Raw genomic sequence first — 26,641 nt, 5'->3', positions numbered from 1 at the left:
TGATTTTATTTAAAAATCGATTTTCTCAAAAGCTACAAGTTCTTTTTTTAAAAAAAATGTTTTTTTACTTGTTCCTATTCTCATGCCATTCCTACCAGCGCATCGTTCCTAAGTCTGTCGTTCATATGTCCAGGACTACCTATATCTGTTTAGACACTAGTCTACCAAGCAGGATTACTGAATAAAAACTGAAGAAAAACAAGAATACTACTGTTCCTTCTGTTCAGTCTAAAATATTGCATAGAAAGTTTTACTGTTTTACTTGTGTTTGCTATTTTAAGGATGATGTAATATAAACCAGCAGGTTTTCTAACACCTTGTGAAGAAGAATGTTGTCCTCTTGTACATATACACATACGGCACATGCAGGTCACAAATTCAAACAGTCATTGCTCATAAGAAAGCTAGCTAGGAGCAGCAACTACAGAAAAGAAGCAGAATTTAGAGAATGGCACATTAGGTGCAGAGGGTAAACTCATACTACATTTGGGTTGCTAACCTAGTCATAGTGACTAGCTATGCAATAGCTACCAAAGACCCACCAGCCAGTCCAACTGTTTATAAAGACAGAAACATTTCCTGGTTTTGTGATCAGTGGAAGATAACAGTGCAGAGTCAAATACTGGCAGCTTGGGTACATTGCCACATTTATCTACCAGGATTCACCAGTAGAGGTGGTCAATTACTCCTACATAAATTCTCCTTGAGGAGACTTCATGGAGAAGCACGTGACTCATTATTAACTCTCTGGCTGATCACCTGATCATGTCTCACTTCTGCTTCTTCAGTTGGCTAAAACAGCAGTGAGGTATGATGCTATAATCATGACCAGCCAACCGAAAACATGCAAAACGATGATGCCATTCTCCATAGTTTCTCCTAGAGGAGACTTTTTGTAGAAGAAGCTATCATTGGCAATGAGGGATGAGGTCTCCAGTGATGTAGCAGAGAGTGAATGCTGGTGACATAATTTGCAGTGAGTTTGCAGTAAATCTTATTTGAAGGTGGACTGAATGTAGCAATAAAAGTTAGGCGGCTCTCCAGCAGAGAGCATAGCAAATTATGCAAATTAAGATTTGAAATGGAAAAAAAAATGAAAAGAGCATGAAATCCAAGTTTATGGTTGATCTTTTTTGAACTAGCAAATAATGACTTCTTAAAAGGCTTTATGATTATAGGGTATTTTCCAGTAATGAATGTGTGAATCTAGTAATTGTTACGTTCAGACCCCTACGACTTCTAGAATAGATCACTGTAAACTGTAAAACAAAACCTAAACAACACGTACAGCCACAAAAACTGAACTTGCCTCAAAACTTTATAGCAGCAGTATTTTTATCAACAGTACTGTTACCGACCCTTTTTTGACGACGACTTATTTTTATTTTGGCTGAGGGACATGAGCGGGAAAATACCACAGGGTCAACATTAAAACGGCTAGATAGCAAAAGGCACTCATATTTTTATGAGTTCAAGAAGAACGATATGATGAATTCAATAAAAGTATCTATTTTTTCTCAGCTTCTGCAGTTCATTTGTAAATACCTTTTCTAACTTGTTTATAATGTGATATGAAAGATCACTAAAAACAGCTTGTTGCAGTCTTATAATGGATGTTTATAACTTCATGATTTTAAAGAACCTTGTTCTGACTACCACACCTGTATCCCTGATCAAAAGCAATGTCTCCAGGTCTGAATAACCATTCTGCTAAAGACCAAAAAAACACTTAAAGTGAACCCAAGGTGAGAATGATATGCAAGTTGCCATATTTATTTCCTTTTAAGCAATACCAGTTGCCTGGCTATCCTGCTGATCCTCTGCCTCTAATAATTTTAGCCATAGACCCTGAACAAGCATGCATCAGGTGTTTCTGACATCATTGTCAAATCTGACAAGTTTAGCTGCATGCTTGTTGCTGGTGTAATTCAGCCACTACTGCAGCCAAATAGATCAGCAGTGCTGCCAGGCAACCGGTATTGTTTGAAAGGAAATAAATATGGCAGTTCATTTTCTTTGCTAATAATGTAGCATTGTACCTTTCACATTATATTGTTTTATAGTAAACATGTTTTACTTCATGATCATATGATGTACAATTTCTTTCAACTGTGATTAAAAATTAGAGTCTTTAGAATGACATGTTCCCAGTATTGTGATATCCCTAGACAAGAACCATTCAATAGCTAACACTTCCATTACGGGTTTATGGGATCATATATATTTTAACAGCTCTCCGCTTTTCTCTTATCCAACTTTATGATGGAATGCAAATCCAAAACCATAAACATTCAAGACAAAAAAGCTAACCGCTTAGCCACCATGCTTGCCCTGTATTCTAGCCTTACAAAATTCAGTGACTGGAATGACAAGTGGAAATGTGCAAATAGCAACACATTAGGGTACTTTATCACATGTAAGCATTAGTAATTAATCTGATGGTTTTGTACATCAGGAGAGATTGGCAGCGCTTTGAGACAGAGGCTGTACCCGAATTAGCTATTTGCAAAGATGTGCAGAGCTCCACAATATGGACAAAAATACACAGCATGTATTCAAAACAGGTACAGAAAAGGAGGGCGTTAGCTTCAGTATAAATAGTATGTGCACAAATTATTCCCTACTAGACTTCCCCACTGCATTGACGGGCCCTGTGGGGGAAGACCTACCACTAGTCTAGCAATAAATTATCTGATAATTATTTCTTTAGGAAAAAGAAAGGTAAGGTTAGCCAAAAACTCAGTCTCCATCACCATCAAAAGGAAAATGGGGGAACCTCTGAAAAGAAGTCATGTAGACACAAAACCACAACAGCATCAGAAGACACATTTCTCAGCGTCAACAGCTTGCGTGATAGGTGGTCATTGGGATCACAGCTTCAAGCACAGCCTAAAGTGAAACTTAACTGAAAACAAATTGATGAGATATCCCACCATTTTATGTTATGTTTAAAAACTTAAAAGTAGATTTATTGTTTTATCTCAGCTCAATGAAACAGTCTGTCCTAGTGTCTCAGTATTCAAAATGTATCAACTATTGACCTTTTGTATCTAACCTCTCCTGGTAGAGATATGGGCTTCTGAGAGCAAGTACAATATTTATGGCTCGAATTCCTTATCAGTGAGGGATGCTATAATATCATTGGGTCAGTTGCATAGCTGAATATTTACTTTTTCAGGCAGAGAATAATGAAAAAATCACAGCATATTTATTTGTGTGCTTGGCACTGTACACACACATGTCTATCTCATCATGTCACATGTAACTTAAAGAGACTCTGAAGTCTCATCAAATTCAGCTTTTTATTGCACAAATCTCTTTAACATGATTGCCCTAACTAAAACGCCGCATCCCTGCGGCTGAACTCTAACTAAATCCCCCCTAACTCCCCTCGCAAAATCTACAACTTTCTTGGTCGTGGATTTTGCTGCCCCGGGAGGCAGAGCTTTCAGCTGCAACTTTTTTTTTCAATTTTTTGAGCCCACCTCGGGCTCTCTTTAACCCTCCTGGCGGTTTGCAAAAAAATCGCCAGGGGGCAGCAAATCTTTTTTTTTAAATTTTTTTTTTTTTTTTTCATGTAGCGAGACAAAGTCTCGCTACATGATAGCCGCTGCTCAGCGGCATCCCCCCAGCCCCTCCGATCGCCGCCAGCGATCGGAGATCCGGAGATCCCGTTCAAAGAACGGGATCTCCCGGAGGGCTTCCCCCGTCGCCATGGCGACGGGGCGGGATGACGTCACCGACGTCATCGACGTCGTGACGTCAAAGGGGATTCCGATCCACCCCATAGAGCTGCCTGGCACTGATTGGCCAGGCAGCGCACGGGGTCTGGGGGGGGGGGGGCGGCTGCGGCGCGACGGATAGCGGCGAATCGGCGGGTAGCGGCGGCGATCGGGCACTGCACGCAGCTAGCAAAGTGCTAGCTGCGTGCAGCAAAAAAAAAATTATGCAAATCGGCCCAGCGGGGCCTGAGCAGTGCCTTCCGGCGGCTTACCCCGAGCTCAGCTCGGGCTTACCGCCAGGAAGGTTAAATAGTAGTCATAGTAAGTAAGTCATTTGTAAAGATATAGGGAGGGATCCGGAGGCAGTGATCTGAATTCTAAAAAGGAGATAAGAAACAAAGAAAAACTGAGAGCTCTGTATAGTGTAGTGCGTTAATAGAAAATGAAATAAAAAGAGAGGTACCCACAAACCCTGGTTGCAAGTTCAGCAACCGTGGTTAATTGCCTGTGAAGAAAGGCCCATCTTCACTCAAGTGTGTGGCAACCTCTGTAGATGTAGGAGGTCGCTTTCCAGTCAAAAATAATTGTGGCTAATCAAACGCTTATCACACTGCGCTCCCCCCATCAAATACTTATCACACTGCATCCCCCCACACTGCGACAAACAATGGGAGGAAGGAGGCGCGATAAGAAAATAAAAAATCTAAAAACAGTTTAAAGTGGTAAGGATAGCTTGCCCCAACGACACATCACCACAAATAAGTAAAAAGGGGTAGTTTATTAAAACACTTGGGCAACATGTTCCTAGCTGTGCATGGTTTACCTCCAGACACCTGCACTGACCTGGTGAAGCGAGAGTGTACCCACGAAAATTCCATATGCGCGATTACCTTTATCTGACAAGGAAATAGCAATAATATGTATATATTACTAACGGCAGGCAGATATAACTGTGACTGAAGCTGTGTGCAATGATCTCCAAGGATCTCCATCCTATTGGATGGAGCTGTCACACGACCATAAGCACAAGTAAGTGAGTGAATGTGCTGCATCCAAGCTGATAATAAGTAGCAAGTGCTGATGTTGCTGCACATTTATACAAAAAAAGAAATCTGTTAAATTGTGATGTCAATTATAACGACTCTGCAGGCTGCATCTGACCTACAGACTATAGATAAAGGACCCTAGCTTAAACTAAAAATACAATCATATGCATATGTTTGCCACCTCCTAGTAACATGTTTTAAAAATACATTTTAGCTGCATCTCTTCTTTTTTTTACAGTTCTCCCCTGTTCTCTAGTCTTATTACGCTCACAGTGACAACAAAGAATAGCAGTAGGCATTTGCACTGTAACAGCACAGACACTGGAAATCACATGGTATTACGGATCACTTTGGCTTGGGATTAAACAGATCAGGCTCAGCTTTACTGGCTGCTGTCCAAGTTTGACGAGATTCTCATTAATCTGGGCACTAATACACCTAACAAGAGGGATACAGAAAAGAGGTCAATGGGTAGAATTTCAAGGTCATAAAACCACACGAATCTCCTCTACATGCTTTGTTATATAGATACAATGCAGGTACTTCTCTTTGCTGCGTCACACCTAAGAATCCATAAAACCGGGTTATTCTGCCATTTCATTGTTGTGCTCCCCACTGTCTGGGAGGAGCATGCACAGAAAACTCTAATAAATTTAGAATTTACAGAAATAAAGTTTTCACATTAGAAAAAAAAAAAAGCAATCTCTCCTGCACATGTTGTGCCGTGCACATGTGCAAACAACTGACTGATGTTACAGGCAGGGCTGTGAAGCCGGAGTCGAGGAGTCAAAGCAATTTTGGGTACCTGGAGTCGGAGTTGGTGGTTTCATAAATGATAAGCCTATGGGGCCTTTCATACTGAGGCGGTGCGGTGTGATATGATGGAAGTGATGTTTCTGTCACATCCCTGACGCAAGGGCAAACCTATGTGACCGTGTGGCTCTGCGGCGACCTGCGGCGGTCCGGAAGTCATGTAAGTCTATCGCTAATCCCCGAAGGCCTGTTTCTGTGTGTGCGGTGTGCACCACTATTGACAATTCTCAGCATGAAACCAGCTTAAGGAGTCGGAGTAGAGCAATTTTGGGTCTCTGGAGTCTGTGCTAAGTTGGATGATTTTTGTACCGACACCACTGCCCTGGTTACAGGAATCTGCAAGAGCTTGATTGCAATGAAGGGCCAGTCACAAAAGCCATTTCAGAACAGTGTCAGTACAAATGAATTCTTGCCATAGGAAACCAAGTGAAAACTTTCTCTGCTTTGCAAATCCTTAATTACAAGACAATCTGGTTATCTGTCCAGCAACCAATCTTATTAATTAGCTGCAGTAAAGTGTATCTTATATAAGCCGAAAGCTCACTGTTTATTCACCTCTAAGTTAGCCAATAAATTGTATCATCCTGATTTAAAACTCCTTGCTTTGCCTTCCAGTAACTTTATACCAGTTTATACGCTTTCTTCTATTAATTTTATGCATAGTTAAATGTTTTAGAGCAGAAATGCAATTTGAGTTTCATACCACTTCAAGAGGGACAGGCATTGCTCTTTTTGTCCCAGTAAACATAGCAGTGGGGGGGGGAATGGATACACAAGGAAATTTACACTAGAGGGATATGGATACAAAACAATAGGGACACAAATACAAAAGCAGCAAACTCTAGGGGAACATAAGTATAAAAAGAAATCAAGAGGATACAGATACTAAAATAGTAGATGCCAGGGGATGAAGACATAAAACCACTGAAAGCACAACTCAAAATCTCAAAGTAAAGGTAAGGCTGCCTTCCAGTCCCCACTGTCACTTTAAAAAAACAAACCCCCATTAAACCCCAGTGGATTCCATTTTTACCATTCCCTTCTGAATACAGAAAGGGCAGGCACAACCTCTGCTGGTGTCATCCTCTGGCTTCTGCACAATTGCAGAGATCAAAGTGTGGTCACATGAAGTAGGAGGCGAGGAGAGCATTGCAAACTTTCCAATTCCCTTTCTAATAATCCACCAGGTCTAAGCAAAGCTTTGTGTTTTAAAAGTGACAGCGGGGAGTGGTAAGTAAGGCTATCTAGACTAGAAGGCAGACTTACCTTTACTTTGATTTTTGGTTTGTAACTTCAGGTGAGCTTAAAAAAAAATAAACAAATGTCAAAAAGGATACGGGAACACAAACGTCGACACCATGACTATATAAGTACAGAAAAAATAGGTGCCACGGAAGATAAAGCTACTGATAGTCAAGTCTAAGTGTGCCCATACATTACTCGCTATTACGTCCCAATCTACCAGCTTGATTCATTAAAGCGGATCTGAGATGAAAAACTAACTATAACAAGTAACTTATCTATATATCTTATCTAAAGTTTAGATAGTTTACACAGCAAATCTAGCTGCAAACAGCTTTAACAGTTCATGATTATTTATTCCTGTGATACAATGACAGCGGCTATGTTCTGTTTGTCACATTGCTACTAAGGCTCAAAGTGCCAAGGCACTCTGGAGAAGCTGTGGGTGAGGCTTGTTTAGTTTATAGGGAATTAGAGTATTACAACAAATAAAAAAAAGTATTTGGCTTGAGTAATGCCCTATAAACTATATGTGTAACAATAGGGTGCTGCCACTCAGACGTCTGATTATTTGTGATCTGCAGAATCACCAATAATACAGACGCTATACCTGATTATGTGGTGATCTGCAGTATCACCAATAATACCAGTATAGCTAGCAGAGAGTAAGGTGTGGTGTTTGGTGCAACAGTATAGACTTCTCCAGAGGAGCTGGAGGGTCTACCAACACAAGTAACAATAGGCCTTTACCAGAGGAGCAGGCAAAGTACTAACAATGAAAGAATAAAGAAGTTTGGCTAAACCTTACCAGAGGAGCTGTTAGGGTACTAACAGCACAAATGACTGAATAGCTTAAAGAGGAACTCCAGTGAAAATAATGTAATAAAAAAAGTGCTTCATTTTTACAATAATTATGTATAAATGATTTAGTCAGTGTTTGCTCATTGTAAAATCTTTCCTCTCCCAGATTCACATTCTGACATTTATTACATGGTGACATTGTTACTGTGGGCAGGTTATTTAGCTGTTTCTAGCTGTTAGACAGCTGTAAACAGCCATTTCCTGTCTGTGAGCCTTGTTACATTGTGGCAGTTTGCCAGGAGTACCGCGGTATTCAGAGCCTCTTGTAGGAGGGGTTTCAGCACAAAACTAGTCACACAGCGCCCCCTGATGGTCTGTTTGTGAAAATCATTCTATTTCTCATGTAAAAGGGGGTATCAGCTACTGATTGGGATAAAGTTCAATTCTTGGTTGGAGTTTCTCTTTAACTAGACCTTGCCAGAGGGGCTGAAAAGACACTATCAGTCACTGGAGCTATATAAATAGGTCGGAACCTAACCAGAGGGGCTGGTAGGTTCTAATAGCTAAGAGCACCTCACCAGTGGCTAGGGCCCACTGGTGAGTAGGGTAGTCAGACAGGCTAGGTTCGATAACAGGCAGGCAGAGATAGTACAAAATCGGCAGGCAAGAGAGTAGTTAATATCAGGCAGAGGTTCAGCAACTAAGTCAGAAAGGCAGAGATACAGAATCGTATAGAAATAGCAAGGTCAGAGAGTAGCCAGAATCATACACAGGTTATCAGAATACAATGTAATAATAACTAACTATAGATAGATGTATATTGCAAACACTGCATATACATCTATCATCAACAGGAACCTCACTAAGTCTGAGAGCTAACACGAGTGTATTCGCAACAGCAGACGAGTTGCCAATGATCTGTGAAGGCTTAAGAAGCCGAGGAGAGCCCAGCGCCACGACCCTTAGCAATCAGCCAATCCGAGCGGCGCGAGTCACTCCTGACGTCAGCTGACCGGCAGGTCAGCTGACGCGCCTTCTTCCAGCATAAAGGTCCTGTCTCCGCGCGTGCCCGCGCGATACAGAGACCCTATGAGCAAGAGACAATGCCGTTCCCAGGGTGCTAGACGCCGCCGGGACGGATAAGGCCTGTGAACAGGGAACAAAGGCGGCTGCGGGTATAGCCTGCGTATCCGCAGCCGCCATAGTTTCAGGTGTTACAATATGAAAGGAAAACAATTATGCAATGAGTAAAAGTTTATCTCGGATCCACTTTAAGCTGCGCTGCTATAGCAGCATGAGCTAAAAGTCACGAGCGCGAGTTAAATACAGAGTGCGCACACGCTACACACGGTAGTGCTACGTAGCACAAGCTCCTTAATTACGTGCGTTCCTTACTAAGATCTGGCCATTCCTTTCATCTGCCGTGAGATGTAAATTATCGTGTCTGCAATACTTCACTAGTGTGGCCGTTACTATGTTAATTGACGTAGCAGCGGTCACGCTAGTGAAGTATCGCAGTCGCCATACTTCACATCTCACGCCAGATAAAAAGTAGCTGCCAGAACTTCGAAGAGGCGCACGTAATTTAGGAGCGCACGCTACGCAGCACTACCATGTGTCGTGTGCACGCGCTGTATTTAACTTGCGCTGGTGACTTAACACATGCTTCTATAGCAGCCCAACTTAATGAATCAATGTCAACCCTTCAGTCGGGAAAAAAGTGCAATATAATTATTATTATTTTTTTATGATGTGTCATCTACTTAGCCACCTTGGCGGTAATGACGAGCTCTGGAGGGTCTGGAGGGTCCCTAGTGATAAGGGCCTCAATGTGAGTATTTTAAACCTTTTTATGCAGCTGAATGCAGTATTGAAATAAACACTTTCTGGATTTTAAGTGAACTAAAAGTTTTTGCATATTGATTTGGTGGTGGTCACCTATGTCTTTTTTGAGCATGGGGTGACTGCAGAGACCACCAATTTGAAAATGAAGCCAAAGTGACATTTGATTGGTCCATATTCAAGCTACATAAATGCGCATAACTCAGCATTAACTAAATTTGCTATCCCTCCCTAGCTATAGGTATACAGCATACCAACAGTTGGATGTAGGTTTGGCTTTTTAGGGACACAAAGGAATAATAATGATTTGCTTATTCACTCACTGAGCAGAAATTATACAACATGGGAATTATTTCTTGCTAAATAAAGCTGAATAACTGCAAATAGGCAGCACAATGGCGTAGTGGATAGCACTCTTGCCTTGCTGCGCTGGGTACCTGGTATAAATCCTATCCGCATGGAGTTTGTATGTTTTCCCCGTGTCTGCATGGGTTTCCTCCCACATCCCAAAAACATACAGATAAAGTTAATTGGCTTCCCCCCTAAATTGGCCCTAGACTATGATAGACATATGACTATGGTGGGATTAGACTCTGAGCCCCTCTGAGGGACAAGATGATATATTCTGTACAGCTCTGCGGAAGATGTTGTCGCTATATAAATACTAAATAATAATAAAATACCTTGTTTTAAGAAGGTAAACCTATTTACAACAGCATCCAAGCAAAATGATCATGGGACCACCTCATAAGCCTCTACTCCCTCCACTTATGGTTCGTAACACACCCCTCTAAAACTTTCCCCCTAGTCCACTTTGCAGCCCAAGTGCATCGGACTGGCATAATATTTACCTACTCCAGTGATTTGTGGGGTCTCCACTTCTTCCAGGAAGCCACTTGCTCTATGCTGCATATTCAGCTCCTGATACATGTCATGTGATCGGGAGCCAGGTATGCAGCATAGAGCGAGTTACTGCTGGGAAGAAGAGGAGACCTAGCGCAGCACTGGAGCGGGAAAATATTACACTACTCCCTGCACTTACTATGCAGAGGAGAGAGGTGGAGTGGGCCCCCATAGACCCCTTCTCCACAGCAGTGGCATACCTCCCAAGTTTTTGAGATGAAAAAGAGGGACACTTAAAGTGGACCCAAACCAAACATTTTTTTTATTCAAAATATTTAGTTGCACCACTCTGACACATGCAAAGATAAATAAACACTCCTTCAAGCCTATGAGCATTTCAGTGCATGCTTTTCACCCTTCTCTTTTCATAACTAGGGTTATACAGGTGGCAGACATTAGCAATTCCTCCTTTGCCGGACACCACCTACTCCACCAGTTTGCCGGATTCTGTCCCGGCAATATGAAAGGAAGGGAGGGGTTCCTCCAATGAATGCAAAATATTTTATATTTGTCATCATGCAGCTGAAAAAGGCTACTATTTATTATTATCATTTAGAAAATAGATTTTATTTCTGAAATCTTTTATTTTTATAAATATATATATTTTTCTGCGCCTAATGAAACCATATAGATTCCAAATAAAATTATAAAAGGTTTTATTGTAAAAAGAGGAAACACCATTTGTTGATTTTTCAATTAACAAATTACAGTACACCCTTCACACACTCCGTGTCAAACATCGATACACCTGAACCTGACCGCCAATCTGCACAAAAGCCAGCTCTACTGATAGCCCCTTCAGCAATCTTCAGCCGCCCGTATATGAGCAGACAGCAATATAGATCCGGCGAAGTGACGCTGCACTTACGGAAGTCCGTTTAGAAATGGCACCGCAGTGCTTATATTTGTAAAGGTTCCACAATTCATATAAAATATATTAAAAGCAATTGATCTCTGTCCTTTTCTTTCCAAAAGAACTTATACCATCAATGACAATTAAATTGATTTCGCAGGTCTGCACTGGATGATTTGCTTGTGTCAGACTCCTGCAATGTCCTTATCTAGGTCACTCACGTATCTCCGTCCGGTGGTGTGGAGAGGAGGGAGTCCTTCAGATTTCTTTCAACAGACTTGCCGGTCCCGGCCGTGGACACTTCCCAAGTCTGGAGCCGCTCAAAGTCTTTGATCGTAACTCCGGCGTAACCGGAAATCTCCTGGTGACGTCACCACACTGTTAGACCAATCAGGGCCGACGCGTTTCGATAGGTCCGCCTATCTTCTTCAGGGCCTCTCCTGATTGGTTCTAGGACTCTCCTTTTTATCCTAAAGACTCCACCTCCTCTATAGGTCTATTTGGACGGATCGGGGTTGTTGCCTTTGCGTTTAAAGGTGCACAGTTTTTATTAAATCCACTAGATGTCACTTTCTTTTTTCTCAGTTAAAAGCAAAAAATTCCACATCGCTATTTAACCCATTCGGGGCCAGGCTGTTTAAAACATAGATCCACTGTGTTTCTTTTCTGGACATCTTTTTAATAAAATCTTCTCTTCTCCATTCTTTTTCCACTTGACAGATCGCATAAAATTTTAATGTTTTCAGATTTCCATTATGTTTTTCAGTGAAGTGTTTACTCAATGGGAACTTTATATTGCCCCCTTTGATGTTTTGTATATGTTCCCCAATTCTAGATAGCAGCTTCCTCTTAGTTCTCCCTACGTACTGTTTTTGGCAGCCACATTCCACCACGTAAATCACTCCAGTGCTCATGCAGTTCAACTTTGCATTAATTTGATGTTCCTCATTAGTTACATTTGATCTAAATTTCTGTATGGGATCCATATGCTTAGTGCAGCTACATGGATTACAAAAACCACATCTCTTAAAGGAGCCATGTGTACTATCTTTTTTATTCGTTGTCAGTATAGTTGGGGCAATGATGCTCTTGATATTAGCTGCCTTACTAAAGGTGAATTTAGGTTTTTCTGTTAAAATTCCACCCAGAGTTTTATCTTGTCGCAAGATATGCCAATACCTTGCGACAATCTGCTTCACTTTATTGGATTGCTGAGTATATTGTAACTTAATACTCATGGGGGGGGGGGGGGGGGGAGGGGGGGAGGCCTATTTTTTGGGACCAACAGATCTTCCCTTTTATATCCCCTCACCTCTTCCTCCACTTTTCCCAATGTGGATTCCTCATATTTCCTCTTTAAGAATCTGTTCCGGAGATGAGCATTTCAGTGCATGTTTTTCACCCTTCTCTTTTCATAACTAGGGTTATACAGGTGGCAGCCATTAGCAATTCCTCCTCTGCTGGACACCATCTACTCCACCAGTTTGCCAGATTCAGTCCCGGCAATATGTAGGGACGGAAGGGGTTCCTCCAATAAATGCAAAATATTTTATATTTGTCATCATGCAGCTGAAAAAGGCTACTATTTATTATTATCATTTATTATCATTTAGAAAATAGATTTTATTTCTGAAATCTTTTATTTTTAATTTGGGTCCATTTTAAGCGACGCCCCTGCCACACCCCTGATCACACCTCTAGTCACACATACAGTAAGGATTTCATAAGAAAAATATGTTGTTTTATAATTTAAACCACACTGGTCTTTTCTATCCTGGTTCATTTTCCTTCATAATGACATTTTAAAATTAGTTATATATCAATTTAAAGGATGGGAATAAAGTTTATAATCAAACACTTTTTTTTGTAGAGAACTATATATATTTACATAGAAAGAGGGACAGTTCCTCATTGGGAGCCGTGTCCCTCTGTGCCTTTTTCCTCCTCATTTGTCCAATGAGGAGGAAAAAGGGCCAGAGGGACAGGGCTCCCAAAGAGGGACTGTCCCTCTAAAAGAGGGACAGTTGGGAGCTATGCAGTGTGGATTGTGGGGGCTTTTTTAAAATGTATATTTAGTCACAAAATCTTTCTCATTCTTGGAATCCAATCAATATATATTGGTCTAGTCTAGACTGCAGCTATTATGAAAATATCAATATAGAAAGCAGACTAAATACATTAGCAAGGGATCCCCCATCCCTCTAGCATCCTATATTTGCATTTCTCTATTCATGGACAGAAGTAATATAATTTCTGCACTCCGTGGATTTTCAGCCCTATGTTTCACTAGTGGCCATCTGTCTGGCTCTCACTTCCACTCCATAGCTCAGCACACTAACATAATAGCAATTTATCTACTTAGCTTCAATCTCTTTTAAACTATACTTGAATGCCAAAGAGCTAATCCATTTACAGCAAGTAGGCCATTACAGGACAGAAGAGAAATAGCTGCAGATACACATAATAGGAGTTATTATTCCTGGGTGTTCTTCTAAACATAAATGCATGCAATTAACTTCATAAATAAACTACTGTATACAGAGGCCTATAAGCAAATAACTTTTCACCTGAGTTACCTAGGTAATATTTTCCCAACAAATAAAATGCCATTGAAACCACCAGCAAGCAAGAAGACATTCAACATAATTTTGATAGCACCTTTTCATCTACTTTTTGGTACTTTTTCAATTGCAAAGTGCTGAAAAATATTTAGAATACAAGATGAAAAATTATCTCCAAAGAGAAAACTCGGGAGAAAATGTTAATTGCAAATGGGCCACAGGCTCCTGAGTCATCTCCTAGGTGATAATTTTTCATCTTTGATTTAAAATAACTTTTTAACACTTTGCAATTGAAAAAGTACTAAAAAGTTGGTGAAAGAGTACTTTCAAAATTATTTTGAGTATTTTCTTGCTTGCTGTGGGTTTAAAAAGAATTTGATAGGTTGATAAAATATCACCAGGGAGAAAACTCTGGAGAAAAAGTTAATTGCGTATGGGCTTCAATGTTTTAACATACTGGCCAATATGCAATTAACTTTTTTCTGCTAGGTGATATTTTCACATCTTCTCAATAAAATGCCTTTTAAACAACCAGCAAGCAAGAAAATACTTAAAATAATTTTGATAGTACTTTTTCATCAACTTTTCGGTACTTTTTTAATTGCAAGGTGCTAAAAAACTGATTTAATTATTATTAAGTATTTAGATAGCGCCGACATCTTCTGCAGCGCTGTACGGAATATATTGTCTTGTCACTTAACTGTCCGTCAGAGAGGCTCACAATCTAATCCCTACCATAGTCAGACGTCTATGAATGTATCGTGTAGTGTATGTATCATAGTCTAGGGCCAATTTAGGGAGACGCCAATTAACATATCTGTATGTTTTTAGGGTGTGGGAGGAAACTGGAGTGCCTGGAAGAAACCCACACAGACATGGAAAGAACATACAAACTATGCAGATAGTGCCCTGGCTGGGTTTCAAACTGGGGACCCAGCGATGCAAGGTGAGAGTGCTGCCCACTATGCCACCATGCTGCCCACTACGCCACTGTGGTCCTATTTTAAAATGAAGTTGAACAATTATATCCTGGGAGAAAACGTTATCGCAATGGTGCTTAGTGATATAGCTCAGACTCAAAGACCAGCAGATTTGGAACTTTTGGAGCACAAAAATTCACTGCGGTATAAACTATGACAAACTATAAAATGTATACAATTGCATACAAGAGTATTTTAGGACAATACAATAGCAATATCCATTTAAATAAAATTCACATGAACCCTAAAAATAATTCAGTCAATGCAAAAACGCAATGCAACTCTTCGACAACGCCTTTAAAAATGGCTGTTTCACTTGATATAATTCATCCTATGAGACACATTTTTTTAAATGTGGATTTTTTGTTCCTAAGCATGGGTTAATTTACGACATTATTTCAGCCTACAAACTTGGACTTTTTGAAATATACCGTAAGCAAATGTAAAAGCAGCACAATTCTTTCTACAAGGAAAAAAAGGTTGTACTAATCTTAGATTTTTCCAGCTCAACTTCAAATACAGTACCTAAAAGCTCAGTATGTAAACATGACTTTCCAAACAACAAAGACGCAGCAGATAATTAAAACCATTTGCCAGATGTGTCCTGGTAATTAACAGATGGGCAAGGCCACAAAAATATCTCATGTTCATGCTTAATGATAACCAAGCACAGGAAAATATAGGTCCTTAAGTTTTCAGTTCTGCTGCTCTATAATATGGCACCACCACTTCTCAATGCACATGCCATGATACTGTAATTACCATTATTAAGAGAGGAAATCACAGAAGAGAACAGGTTATAAATGTACCAACTTAGGTCCAACTGATTCTATCATTCAGCAGTGCGTATATAAATGGAATAGGGGCAGGGGCGTAGCAATAGGGGGTGCAGCGGTAGCGACCGCATCGGGGCCCTTGGGCCAGAGGGGCCCCGAATGGCCCTCCCTCAACTACAGTATTAGCTCTATATCGGTCCTGTGCTCATAATAATCATGTATATATATATACTTTGAATAGTGGTAATCATTAACAAACTATTCCCCATCCCCTTCTTGCACCTCTGACATTGTAGTTGCCATTGGCAGCTTTTAGTGCGCCATTTCAATTGCTATGTATAGAGTGCATGGGGGGCCCCATTGTAAAACTTGCATCGGGGCCCACAGCTCCTTAGCTACGCCACTGAATAGGGGACAACACTGAGACCTTGAAACATATAACTATATTCTTTGTGCATGCCTTTAAATGTATGGCTGTATCTTTGGTCACTTTTTACCGTCACCCTACATTCGAGTAGCAGTAGAGCATTGTACCATGTTAGCCATCAGTAAAAGCAAGACATTTTGAATCAGGATGATACCATTTATTCGGCTATTTCCCGTTCATCTGACTTGAATCCTGTATATGTACAGGATTAGAGTCTGATGGAGGCGAAATAACCCACAGATTACTCTTATTTTTGAAGTTAGCTAGTAAATGGTATCATCTTGATTCAAAATTTACTGCATTCGAGGAATGAGAACACTCACAGATGGGCATATATCACCATCTGGGATGAGGCAAGCTGGCAATTCCAGGACCACTACATTTTGTAGAAGACATTTTGTGTACATATTCTACAGATTGCTTTTCATCCAAAGCTGTTAGCTACTGTTTGGCAGAGATTGGGATGCAGAGGAGGCTTTAAATGGGGTGTTTCACTTAATAATACAATAGAGAATCCTGTTATTTTTTATATTAAATGTCTAAAGTAAAATTTAGTAATTTAAAGAGACTGTAAAATTGTCAGCCTTATTTCTTCTATCCTATAAGTTCCTATACCTGTTCTGATGTGGTCTGGATTACTGTAGCCTTTCCTAATTACACTGTCTCTGTAATATATGTAATCTTTTCTTTGTCAAGCTTTGTTGACCCAGACAGGAATGCACTGCCTCTGCTGTGATAGGGAGAAGATATACACGCCCCCTGCAGGCTCTGTGTGTGTGCTTTGTTTATCCCTCACAGACAGGTCTCTGCTCTCAATTTCAGCTTGTCTGAGGGGGAGGGAGCTGCTCATCCTGTGAAACTGTGAGAATCCCTGACTGGAGTGCAGAAAATTCACTATGTAATATAAACTTGTAGTATACTGTAACATGAGATTAACATGAGCTGGCGATTAAAAGCCAGGATCATGGCGGGGAGCGGCAGAAACGGCAAAGAGGGATCCAGGAGATCACAGTGACTTGATTGGTATGTTTCTTTATTGTACAAAGCGGGCAGTACAGATTCTCTTTAAGCAGGTAAGAGGAGCTTCTGAAAAGGATTATTGGGTCTTTCTATTAGAGAAAATCTGATGCATCCTGAAGAGAAACCATCATATTCCCTATGGAGAGGGAAGGTTCAGGATCTCAGAGCCCTCCCAGTACTCTCTCTGTGTCCTTGTTGTTCCCCCACTGCCCACCATTCAAATGTGCCACCTCCAGGAGTCCTCAGAAGGCTTCAGAAGCAGTTGTTTCTCAGAGTGCTTCTGAAGCCTTTCAAAGATTCCCAAAGGCTTATTTGACTAGTTAGTCAAATAGCTTTAACGGGAAGGGGGGAGGACACAGACACACACACAGCAGTGGAGCAAGGACACATAGATAGTAATGGGAAGGATGTACGGATTCCAGAGCCTTCCTTCTCCACAAGAGAGCATCTGAATTTTTTTTCCAATATACTTCAGTGTTATTTTTAAGTAGCACAGAGATATCTTTAGGTTCCCAATTGTTATATACATCTCCTTCATAGAGCACCTCTCTGTCGAAATTGGGTGTGACAATATCACATTTCTCGTGCAGTGTAAGAATTCACTAGGGATTCAGTGGTTTCATGTGAATATAAACTGCACTTATGTTCAAGCTGGGAAACCCACTGACCAATAACCAGTATGTTAAAGCACAGAATCTGGCTAGGGTTAAGTGAAAGCAAAGCAAGCAGCAGCAGAAGCCAGCAGAAAAGCAGGAAGGCAAATCTATAAACCATGCAGGTAGGCAGCTCTATAAACATGCTAAGGCAGCTTTTGGTTTGAAAATACAAACCTCGCCATGCACTGACAGAACAAAATAGAAACTTTTAACTCCAAACATCTTGAGAGTCACAGGAGGTCTGTCTTCTTCACCATAATATCTGGTATCTCACTCAAAGGAGCAATAATGATATGGTAAATTTCCTCTGGGATCAGACAAATGACAGTAATCTGTCATATCACTAAAAGACCCTTATAACTCTAATGGAGGAGCTGATATTTAACAATGATGAACGTTATTGAGCTTGGTCACTCTGCATATGTCCAGTAGGTCCAGAAGGTCCATCTGTCTGAGTGTTCATTGGCAGTTCTCTTACCTTCCCCCAGAGGGTCCAGGGTGTGAATCATGAGCTGGAAGATGGTGCTGCGAATGGTACTGTTGTGCAGAGAGGCCGAGCTTCCCCCTCTGGTAAGGAATGGCTTCAGCTGGACAGAGGTGGAACAAATGCAGCATTAAATTACCCATCATTTAATACATCTACATTTTACATGATGGAATGCCCACATTTAATCCATCCAATTTACTACTGATGGTTAGTACCCTGAAACCGGAGAATTAAACTTGAATATGTATATATAGACATATATCGCAAGACTGTGAATGATAATTGTGACAATCACAGCAGTCTGCGCAAATATCAACATTTAAAATGACTGATCTCAGTTAATTTACAAAAGCACAAAACAGAAATGTTACCATATACAGTATATGTACACACTACGATGGTATAGATGGTCTCTATAATGTATGACATGTTGACCTTCAGAGAATGACATAGTGTTGATGATGGAATGTTCGTGGAACACCACATATGATGTGACCATTACTATATGCACACGGTTGGTAACACAAATTAGAAAAAAAAAGAAAGTGGAGGCTTAGGCTTGTATTTGTGGCTCTGAGGATTTTTTCTTTGAATGTTTATGGTGTGGCCTTGGCTTGAAAATGACATTGGCATAGATGAGCTCTTCTACATGTGGCAGTGTGAAAGTGCTGCGGCTGGTGATCCTTTAGATTGTAAACTCGCAAGGGCCGGGTCATCTTCCTAATGTTTACTGCTTTTGTTGCAATACTTGTGCTGCTTGAGACTCTGCTGTACATTTTTTGGTTGTACCTATGTCCCCCTTGTCCTCTTGTTGTGCTTTTTAAAGCACTGTAAAATATGTTGGTGCTATATAAATAAAATAATAATGCAAAGCAGTGTTGTAAAGTGCTTACAATGTCTTGGACTGGGAGTACATAGATGGGCTACATGCTGAAAACAGTGCAGGTTGTAATAAGAAGCACGCAGTACACTGGACAGAGTCATAATTACGTTTGTTAAAACAATTGTAGAAACGCTGGATTATTCACAAAATTGCGTTTAATCGTGTCTTTTAAAAATTCTACTAGCAGAACTGGCCAACATGAATTGTCTAACCCTCAGCGCTGCCTAGAATGTTGCCACTTTACAGTGAGTCGGGTTTCAGACTGGCAACCAGCGTGGAAAAGCGATGCAGTGCGATGGTCACATTGCACCGCAACGCTAAAAGAAGTCTTCAGGATTACCATGGCAATGCACGGTAATCTCCCTTGTGGCTGCAGGCCAAGCAGGAACTGAGGCTCTCTAGCGCTCATTTCCTGTGGCAGAAATCGCAAGTGCATGGAAGTGTATTGTCAAAGTACGCTTCCGCGCATGCGCAACACGAATACAAGTGGCGAACAGTTTAAAATATCTGCGGCATTATAGACTTACATGGCTTTCAGTTGCCGCACTTCACCACACATGCTGGCCACTAACGCGTGGAGTGCTACCCGCGCAGCAGATTGAGGACTTCCAGCGCATCACACTGTATGAAATGCCCCATAGACTACAGGGTAACGTAACACACCAGTATGAAAGGGGCCTCAAAGTATAATGATAACCCTTGTCTGGATAATGCTGGACCACACAGTGAGTGTGAGGTTAGTGTATTAACAGTGAAGCTGTTACAGTCATGTGTACAAACACACAATGAGAACTTCTTTTTAATAAGCCAAGCAACAGCTTTAATTTATCTCACTAACCTTTAAACCCAAGCTGCTGCATTACCTTTCTGATAAGGAATCTGTACTCTGTGCTGCACCAATCTTCAGTGCAAGCAGCTCTGTTTCTACTGGAACAATCAGCTGCCCAAAGCAAAGAGAATTGTTGTTTATTTTCCACACCTGCCAAAACTGAGTGGTTCCTTTATCAGGAGTTATTCATCAGATTGGGTAAGAAGATTACTGGGTACCCCATATTAATTGCAACAGAAGGAAAGAAGTTACTCAGGCATGACTAGATGCATGATGTTAAATAATTAAATGAATATTCATAGAAAGGGTCAAACACTGCAAAAACTGAAAAAAAATTACCCAATAAATAACATTCAATTTAATGTTTTAGAAAAATCTCTTAACTGACCTAATTGTTGAACCACAACCTTTAAGACTCTTGAACGTCCCTATCATGTAACTATTTTGGCAGGCAGCCATGCACTCCTAAAGGTAACCGGTGGTGAGAGACATATGGAGGCTGACATATTTATTTCCAAATCATATTGCCTGGCTGTCCTGCTGATCCTCTGCAACCACAGACCCTGCACAAGCAGGAAGATCAGATGTCTCTGACTGGATTTGTTGCATTCAGACACCAGACTGACCAGAAAGAATGAACAGGACTGCTAGGCAACTGGTATTGTTTAAAAGAAAACATTCTCCTATGTGATATTTTCACACCTTGTAAAAAATGCCCCATTAGTATTATCCTGACTTCTTCTCATTCAACATCCACCTGCACTGCTTTTCATTTAATATGCCACATCACTCACTAAAACCATGTGCACCTTTACCTGACATATTGTAAGCAGAAATGTTTGAGGCCACCCACAGTAGTTCTGAAGGGAAAGAACAACAAGATCAGTTAGTGAAGGTGAGCATGAATACTTACTGCTTTCACTGGCACTCAGCGGCGTCGCTAGTGTCATATATTCGGGGCCCGTGCCCCGAATATGGTTTTGGGGTGCCCCTAATTCAGTTCTGGGGTCCACCAACGGGGATGCCCAAATACATTGGATGCTCAGCGTGTCTGAGAAAGCGAGACGGCGGCCACCATGTTGTGGGCAGTGCTCGCCGCTTGTAATCATCAGTGGCCAGCCTGTAGCCTTCCATCCGCCCCCTGCCCAATCTGCGTGGTATTGAATTGAAAAGGCAGGGGGCTGGAGAGAGCGTCAGTAGGTTCGCCCCCTGCACATGGAGGAGATGCCGCACATGCCCATGCCCGCCCGGCGACCGCTGATCCCCGCACATCCTTGCCCTCGGCCCCAGAGCCGGGACAAGGTCCTCCAGCACCCAAGGCTGAGACACCAAAGTGCGCCCCTCCATCCCTCCCACTCCAGCCATCACACACTGATTGCTATTAGACTAAGAGGCGCCACAGGGCCCACAACCTCCCCAACACCTTAATTTCTAGTTATATGGCTTGTAGTCACTGCCATGTATCCCCTTTTCTTATTTCTTTCTGCTTCAAACACAATTAGGAATGACAGCTGAATGAATTCTGCGCCCCCTCCTACACTGCGCCCTGAGGCTGGAGCCTCTCCAGCCTATGCCTCGGCCCGGCCCTGCTCGGCCCTCACTACAACTCAGGACCACGGGACCAGGCATTGCCAACACCTTAACCCGGCGTCCTCCTCTGTCTAACTCCCTGCCGCCCACCGGATTGGTACCCCAGAACCCAGATGCAGCCAGACCACCACACCACAGGTGCCAAACCGGCCATTGCCTCTTCCCCTCCAGAAGCAGCCAGCAAGTAAGTAACTGTGAGGGGTGGGAGAGAGGCGTACGTACAAAAAGGGCGCCCGGACAAAAAGGGAGTGGGGTGTAAACTCTAAATAATAATTAATCATTAATAGGGTTTATAAAAATAGTGTGCTATATTTCGTTTACAAATAATGTTTAACAAAATTATAAATCATTAAATAATGTTTATGAAATCGGAAATTGTGAAAACGTTAATCTTCCCTGTTTCAAAAGTTAAACTTATAATTACGTTTATTAAAAAAAACAATAATATATGTTTAATTGTTATAATTGTATATTATTGTGAATAACCTTCATTTATGGTTTGTTCTTATAATAAAATCTGAAAATATTCTTTATAACGATGATATAAATATAACTACGTTCGTAATAAGTGTTGTAAAACATTAGTAATTATTACTAAAATTTTACTAAAACTTTACCTAAGCCTACTCTTACACAGAACCCTCCCTGTACCTATCCCTAACCCCTAGACCCCCCTGTTGGTGCCTAAACCTAAGACCCCCCTGTTGGTGCCTAAACCTAAGACCCCCCTGGTGTGGCCTAAACCTAAGACCCCCCTGTTGGTGCCTAAACCTAAGACCCCCCTGTTGGTGCCTAAACCTAAGACCCCCCTGGTGGTGCCAAAACCTAAGACCCCCCTGTTGGTGCCTAAACCTAAGACCCCCCTGTTGGTGCCTAAACCTAAGACCCCCCCTGTTGGTGCATAAGTAACCCTCCCTGTACCTACCCCTAACCCCTAGACCCCCCTGTTGGTGCCTAAACCTAAGACCCCTCTATTGGTGCCTAAACCTAAGACCCCCCTGTTGGTGCCTAAACCTAAGACCCCCCCTGTTGGTGCCTAAACCTAAGACCCCCCTGTTGGTGCCTAAACCTAAGACCCCCCCTGTTGGTGCCTAAACCTGAGACCCCCCTGTTGGTGCCTAAACCTAAGACCCCCCTGTTGGTGCCTAAACCTAAGACCCCCCTGGTGGTGCCTAAACCTAAGACCCCCCTTTATTATGTGGATGATAATAATGTTTTACTAATTGTGGATGCAAAAAATATTTTGCAATTTACGTTATGTACTGATCGCTTTATTTTGTGAATAATAATGTTTTACAAACAGTAAACGATAAAACTTTTAATAATTTTTTAATTAGTTAAATAAGATAAATATGTTTAGTATTTTTATAAACGTTATTCGGCACCGGTGCATTTTATAAACGTAAATCACCACAAGCGCACTTATAAATCATTAAAAATCTCCTGGCGCCGTTTGTAAACGTTATTTATGTCCTGCGCCTTTTTCCTGCTCGGCGCCCATTAAACGTTATTTATTATGAGAGTGAATGGCGGCGCCCTTTTTGTCCACTACCGGCCTGCGCCCTTTTTTTTTTCACGCTTCCGGGAGAGAGACAGTGACAGAAAAGTAGTGGAGCAGCAGGCTAGGGAGATGAGTGCAGCCAGCCACAGCCAGCCTTACCTATACTGATAGATAAATGCAGCATGTACTGATCACTCCTGCCTCCAGTATGTACAGTATAAGCTATTAGTTATTCTGTGTCTGTACTGATAGTAAACTACCTGCAGTGTAGGCTGATCTCTGCTACTCCAGTATGTACCGTATAAGATGTTACTCTGTACCTATATTGATAGAAAACTAGCTGCAGTGTGTGCTGATCTCTGCTACCCCCAGTATGTTCAGTATATGCTGTTACTATGTGCCTGTACTGATAGTAAACTACCTGCAGTGTGTGCTGATCTCTGCTAACCCAGTATGTACAGTATAAGATGTTACACTGTGCCTGTATGGTTAATAAGCTAGCTGCAGCATGTGCTGAACCCTGCTACCTCCAGTATGTACAGTATAAGCTGTTCTCTGTGCTTGTACTAATAGTATGCTAGCTGCAGTGTGTGCTGATCTCCGGTACCCTTGGTATGTACAGTATAAACAGTTGCTCTGTGCCTATACTTATAGTAAGCTAGCTGCAGCTTGTACTGATCACTGCTGTTTCCAGTATGTACATTATAAGCTGTTACTCTATGCCTGTACTGATAGTAAGCTAGGTGCAGTGTGTGCTGATCTCTGCTACCTCCAGTATATACAGTATAAGCTGTAAAGCCTGGTACACACATAAAATTTTGATTAGCCAATTTTACTACTTCTAGGCATTATGAGAGCTCAGCTCTGTTCATAGTATTCAAAGTCTATTAGCTTTCAAACTACATGGGGGTGGTAAAATTGGTTAGTGATTGACCAATCAAAATTGAATGTGTGTATGTATCTTTACTCTGTGCCTATACTGACTGTAAACTTTTTAATTAAAGGACGGGGGCTCCATCCAACATTTTGATGGGCGGGCCCATTATCTTTACCTTACATCGCTGCAAAATTCATGTACATTTGGCAACGCCCACTCCCTGCATGACCAAGCCTATTTTTTCAGTGGCGCACTATGTGCGCCGCAGGTAGCCACCGCCTGGTGCCCAAAGGTGCCAGGATCCCAGCAACGCCCCTGCTGGCACCCAGGGCATTTAAAGAGGAACATTAACCCAGAATTCAACTTCATCCCAATCAGAAGTTGATACCCCCTTTCCCACGACAAATGTTTGCCTTTTCTTGAAAAGAACATCAGGAGGTCTGTATGGCTGATATTGTGATGAAACCCCTCCCACAGTGTGATGTCATGACCATCGTCCTGACAGTTTCTTGTCTGTGAATCCTGTCTCATTGTGTGAAATAATGGCTTTTTCCACCTGCCAAGCAAGCCGTATCACTGGTTTCATGTGGATATAAACTGCACTTATGTGTAAGCTGGGAAACCCAATGCATTAAAGCACGGGATCTGGCTAGGGTTAACCTCCCTGGCGTTCTGTTTACCGGCGGCCATGGTTTTTTTAACCTAATTTTTTTTTTAATCACTTAGCTAGCCTAGCGCTAGCTACATGATAGAGCCCCCCCCCCCCCTCCCTGCTGTATCCCACCCACCCTTCCGATCGCCACCGGCGATCATGCCCATCAGGAAATCCCATTCTGTACGGGATTTCCTTCAGGGCTTCCCCCGTCGCCATGGTGATGAACGGAATGACGTCACTGACGTCGTGACGTCACAAGGAGTCCCGATCCACCCCTCAGCGCTGCCTGGCACTGATTAGCCAGGCTGCGCACGGGGTCTCGGCGGGGCCCTATTACACAGCGGGTAGCGGCGGATCGGCGGCGAGCAGAGAAACACGCAGCTAGCAAAGTGCTAGCTGCGTGTTTAAACAAAAAAAAAATATTCAAATCGGCCCACCAGGGCCTGAGCGGTGCCCTCCGGCATTACTGGACGAGCTCAGCTCAGACCAGCAGAAAAGCAGGAAGGCAAATGTATAAACCATGCAGGCAGGCAGCTGTATGAGCATGCTGAAGCACCTTTTGGTTTGAAAATACAAACCTCGCCGGGCACTGACAGAAACAATAGAAGCTTTTAACTCCAAACATCTTGAGAATGACAGGAGGCCAATAACGAACATTCTGCACAGATCACCTGGCATAGCTAAAGATTTCTCCATCAGTGATAAATTTCAGAATGTAAATGAGGGAAAAGAAAGATTTTACAATGGGCAAACTGACTAAATAATTTATACGAGAATATTGTAAAAAAAATAAGCAAATTTATTTATTATGTTATTTTCACTACATTTCCTCTTCAATGAAGGCACTGCATGATAAGTGCTCTTATCCTTTAAGGCCACAGATTAAAGATCAACTGTAGTGAGAAGTATATGGAGGCTGCCATTTGTATTTGCTTTTAACCTCCCTTGCGGCCGCGGGAGGTTTTTTTAACCTTTTTTTTTTTTTTTGCATGTAGCTAGCCTAGCGCTAGCTACATGCTTCCCCCCTCCCTGCGGCGTCCCCCATACACTTTGATCACCGCTGGCGCGTAAGCCCATCCGGAAATCCCTTTCTGAACGGGATTTCCATGAGGGCTTCCCCCGTTGCCATGGCGACGTTCGCGATGACATCATCGAGGTCGTGACGTCAGAGGGAGTCCCGATCCACCCCTCAGCGCTGCCTGCCACTGATTGGCCAGGCAGCGCACGGGTCTCGGGGGAGGGGGCACCCTCTGATGCGGCGGGTAGCGGCGAATCGGCACGGAGGCGATCGTAAGTAACACGCAGCTAGCAAAGTGCTAGCTGCATGTATAAAAAAAAAAAATATGCAAATCGGCCCAGCAGGGCCTGAGAGATCCTCCGCGGCGGCTTACCCCGTGTCCAGCACAGGGATACCGCTAAGGAGGTTGAACAATACCAGTTGCTTGGCAGCCCTGCTGAGCTATTAATCTGCAGTAATGTCTGAAAAACACCAGAAACAAGCATGCAGTTAATCTTTTCATATCTGACAATATTGTCAGAAACACCTGATCTGCTGCATTCTTGTTAACGGTCTATGGCTAGGATCAGCAGGATAGCCAGGCAACTGGTATTGCTTGTAAGGAAATAAATATGCAGCCCCCATATCCGTCTCCCTTCAGTTGTCCTTTAAGCAAAAGGCAGGAAGCTCGCATTTGGTATTCAAAAGCCAGCTTTCATTTGTCTCTCAGTAAAGGTTTCCTTTTTGATTCACCATTTCAAGTAAAATTAAGTATATCTTTGCTTTTTAACATAAAGCATAACTATATTTAATGCAGGAAGAGAGTGAACAATGCTACTCAAGCCACAAAGTCAGATTCAATGTCTTGGTCACACCATAACTGCCATTTAAGCCACACCATACCCTCAAAGGATGACTGGGGCCCATACAAAATATGTATGGTATATGATGGTTTCCTGTTTTATGGCAATGCTACAGCTGTATAAGTACATCTTAGAAACATACAGTAGTTAATTGGATTTGCACATGTGATCAGCATGTATTAAACTCCTTGAACACCTACCTTTAATCTGTTGTTGTCTTCAGGTGGCTTTGGCTCATCCACTGCCACTGACCCATTGCCTTTCTGTACATGAAGAGTAACCACGTAACACCATCAGTCAGAACTTCACAAAGCAAA

At 42.0% G+C, this 26,641-nt stretch overlaps 1 protein-coding gene across 6 annotated transcripts in view; it reads right to left on the bottom strand.

Moving 5' to 3' along the window:
• SLC24A1 (solute carrier family 24 member 1) overlaps window positions 1-26,641 on the bottom strand; it is a 78,494-nt gene that overhangs the window by 36,228 nt on the left and 15,625 nt on the right. For 3 of the 6 annotated variants that reach the window (XM_068275005.1, XM_068275010.1, XM_068275006.1), the window contains exons 3-5: window positions 26,525-26,587; window positions 18,121-18,229; window positions 6,848-6,883 (exon numbers count right to left, since the gene is read on the bottom strand). In XM_068275005.1, the coding sequence (XP_068131106.1) occupies window positions 6,848-6,883; window positions 18,121-18,229; window positions 26,525-26,587 (208 nt within the window). The remainder of the gene's footprint in view (window positions 1-6,847; window positions 6,884-18,120; window positions 18,230-26,524; window positions 26,588-26,641) is intronic. The other 3 variants (XM_068275011.1, XM_068275008.1, XM_068275009.1) reach the window with 2 other exon arrangements.

Source organism: Hyperolius riggenbachi, chromosome 3 (genome assembly GCF_040937935.1).
Source record: "Hyperolius riggenbachi isolate aHypRig1 chromosome 3, aHypRig1.pri, whole genome shotgun sequence".
NCBI classification, from domain to species: domain Eukaryota; kingdom Metazoa; phylum Chordata; class Amphibia; order Anura; family Hyperoliidae; genus Hyperolius; species Hyperolius riggenbachi.
This window is presented reverse-complemented; position numbering and strand designations above follow the sequence as displayed.